The sequence below is a fragment of the Oncorhynchus masou genome, chromosome 32, assembly GCF_036934945.1.
Source record: "Oncorhynchus masou masou isolate Uvic2021 chromosome 32, UVic_Omas_1.1, whole genome shotgun sequence".
In the NCBI taxonomy this organism is placed as follows: Eukaryota; Metazoa; Chordata; class Actinopteri; order Salmoniformes; family Salmonidae; genus Oncorhynchus; species Oncorhynchus masou.
The window spans coordinates 13,139,444-13,142,758 of record NC_088243.1 but is presented as its reverse complement, the minus strand read 5'-3'; the positions used below and the strand labels follow the sequence as shown (position 1 = coordinate 13,142,758).

The window sequence follows — 3,315 nt, the reverse complement described above, 5'->3', positions numbered from 1 at the left end:
GTATCTGTGTGTGTATCTGTGTGTGTCTGTGTGTGTCTGTGGGTGTCTGTGTGTGTCTGTGGGTGTCTGTGTGTGTCTGTGGGTGTCTGTGTGTGTCTGTGTGTATCTGTGTGTGTCTGTGGGTGTCTGTGTGTGTCTGTGTGTGTCTGTGGGTGTCTGTGTGTGTCTGTGGGTGTCTGTGTGTGTCTGTGGGTGTCTGTGTGTGTCTGTGTGTATCTGTGTGTGTCTGTGGGTGTCTGTGTGTGTCTGTGTGTGTCTGTGGGTGTCTGTGTGTGTCTGTGTGTGTCTGTGTGTATCTGTGTGTGTCTGTGTGTATCTGTGGGTGTCTGTGTGTATTGTGACAACCACCCAACAAACAGCCCACAAGGCATTCATAATGGCGTGTATTATAAAGAGGCAGGGTTGGCCTTGTAGTGAACAGAGTTGGGATGGGTTGAGCTCAGCTCAGACAACAGGGTGGGGTCAGCCCAAGGTCATTATTATGACTGTGAGCTACAAGGTCTGTTGTATTGACTGCATGGTTTTACTCCAGTCATATCTACGGCTCTGGGTTGCATGATACAGGCAAGCAAACAACTATTAATAAGTTAATCATGTTAATACCGATGACCGTTTTGCATAAGTACCCATTTTGAGTGTTTACTGTATGTGTTCATGTGTGTTCTTAAGCAGTTTAAAATACATGCCAGATTATGTCAACAGTAGAAGGAAAACCAATTCCATGACATGTGTTTATTATAAGAGGACTGTAGGAGAAAACCACATGGGTTTTATGAGGTCAGCCTGGGACAAACCACAGCCATGCACACACATATGTAAATATGTATATAGAATGGCTCACACACAGGTCAAACCAGAGGAGATCAGACCAAAAGTATAGATAGAAACTTTAATTCATGGGTTCAAAAGACAGAAGCAACAGGACTGAAGAAGTGTAGCCAATTTCTTTTTTCTTTACAAACAGCGAGTCCTGAAGTGTTTTAAAGCCTTACTACACAAAACAGATAACAACTGATCATCACAATCATTAACAGTCATATTATATATGATACTAAGGCACATTCCAACAGAATGCTTTGTCTGTAGTGTCTACCAGTTATTCTGTGTGCGTCCAAAATCAGACCCTATTCCCTGTAGTTGAATCCTTTTGACCAGGCCACTATATAGGGAACAAGGTGCTATTTCAGACACACAAAGGTTCTATAGGCTACTTCCAACTATAATACTTCAGCTCACAGTAATGTCAGTGAGGAATACATCAGGGTTCCTCACTACACTAACATTTTGACCATATGGAAATGGTCTATATTCTACAAGTTTATGTTTCGTCACTGAACAGCCGATGTTCAGTTTCCTTCCTTCATTTGTCCCATAGGGGTAGCTGTAGTACAATGCAATTTTACTGGTATATTCTTAACCAATCAATAAATACATCCTGTGTCAATCAAACCAATTTAAAAAAGGATTTCATGCCTGAACTCTATACAGTACTGTACATACACAATTTACCCTGCCAAACCAGTAACAGGACCCTCAGAATAGCCTGGGTCCAGATGTTTGTTCTGTATAGCAAACTCTTATGGTATCCATTGGAAAAACAGGAATCTGGAACCAGGCTACCCTCAAAAACCCACCACCCTAAAATAACATATCTTAACACCATCCAGACTCGTTCTGAAACCTAAACCCCACAGACAGAGTTTTTAATATCATCCATTTGATCAGGAATGTAGTTGGACGGCCAAAACAGTATAAATCTGGGTCTTGGTAGTAGTGCTCCTGTCCTGATCAGCACCATCTGCACCTGTAGCCAGACTACTCCCTCTCTCCCAGGTGAGATAGATCCCTACCCCTGGCCTGTCAGCATGTTACCGTGACAACGCAGCACCTTGCTTTAAAACACCATGTATCACAACTCTGAGGAAAGCCTAAAATGTGTTATGTTTACAGAGAGGGATTATTTTAAACTTTTCACCCGGTCTCTAAACTCCCCCTCAACGGATCTATGCTGAACTGTCCCGTTAAAAAGGTACTTAAAGAGAAATAAAATGAAAATAAAATATGATTTATGGCAGTTCTTAAAGTTAACATTTTATGGGGGGTTGTAATGCGTATATATCCACACCCGTAAATATACATAAACATGACTAAACATGACATAAACTGATCATGAACTCATAAAAGTGAAGAATGGGCTTCTTGGCCCTTATGCTTTAGTGGGGAGAGAGAATGGCATTCACATACACTAATGTGGTGCTTTGGTTTCACTACGGACCCACTGAGGGTTAAATTGTTTTCAATAAATATATATATTGTACGTGTAAATAAAATGTAATTTAGAAGGTCGCTGTGCTAGGAGGCTGAGGTGGGCATAGCCAGGTGGTACAGGTTTCAGGGGTTGAAGGGGAGGAAATAGAGGCTAGCGGCGGGGTCTCGGGTCTCTGGGCCGCTTATAGAACGAGCTATAGAGGCGAGCCTAGTGATAATAACACTGTTGGATCGTGGAAGTAGTATTGGAAAAGTCAGGTTGGTCTCGGAGGCTGGGGACTGGACGGGGCAGACAGCAGCAGCTCAGGGCTGGGCATCTGTGCAGACATCCTTCTCATAGATGTAGCTGCCTACACCACCAGTGTTCACCCCTGGAGAGACAAGAACACATTTTACATTTGAGTCATTTAGCAGGCGATCTTATCCAGAGCGACTTACAGAAGTGAGTGCAGACATTTTCAGACGTCTAGGGAGGATCACATGCGGAAAATGTATTGCAGTATAACAAATTATTTATTTTCAGTTGGTGGTTTGAAACAGTCTGAGTAAGTTGCATCACCTTTGTGTCGGAAGAGCAATATGAGTGGGTTCTTTAAAAAGCAATTCTACACTGCAGACAACAGCACCACCTGGTGGTTGAATAAAGAAGACAAGCGACACGCCTACCTTTGGGTCCGAAGAGACAAGCATAGCATGGCTTGTGGCAGTATGGTTGGCCATCATGCTGTAAAGAAATAGAGAACAATGTAACCATACCACATATTCATTGAGAATATCCATATTAGAAAACATTTATGGGGTGGCAGGTAGCCTAGTGGTTAGAGCGTTGGACTAGTAACCGAAAGGTTGCAAGATTGAATCCCCGAGCTGACAAGGTAAAAATCAGTAATTCTGCACCCTGAACAAGGCAGTTAACCCACTGTTCCTAGGCCGTCATTGAAAATAAGAATTTGGTCTTAACTGACTTGCCTAGTAAAATAAAAATCATATTTAGGTGCATTCAAGAAGACCAGCCTTAACAAGGTGTTGTGTAGATTCCCTGATATT

At 42.5% G+C, this 3,315-nt stretch overlaps 1 protein-coding gene across 1 annotated transcript in view; it reads right to left on the bottom strand.

Moving 5' to 3' along the window:
- Positions 1-875: 875 nt before the first annotated feature.
- Positions 876-3,315, bottom strand: part of LOC135525604 (cysteine-rich protein 2-like) — a 22,323-nt gene continuing 19,883 nt past the window's right edge. Inside the window, exons 7-8 of the mRNA XM_064953323.1 lie at positions 2,935-2,992; positions 876-2,639 (exon numbers count right to left, since the gene is read on the bottom strand). Coding sequence (XP_064809395.1) covers positions 2,572-2,639; positions 2,935-2,992 — 126 coding nt within the window. The 3' untranslated portion in view covers positions 876-2,571. The remainder of the gene's footprint in view (positions 2,640-2,934; positions 2,993-3,315) is intronic.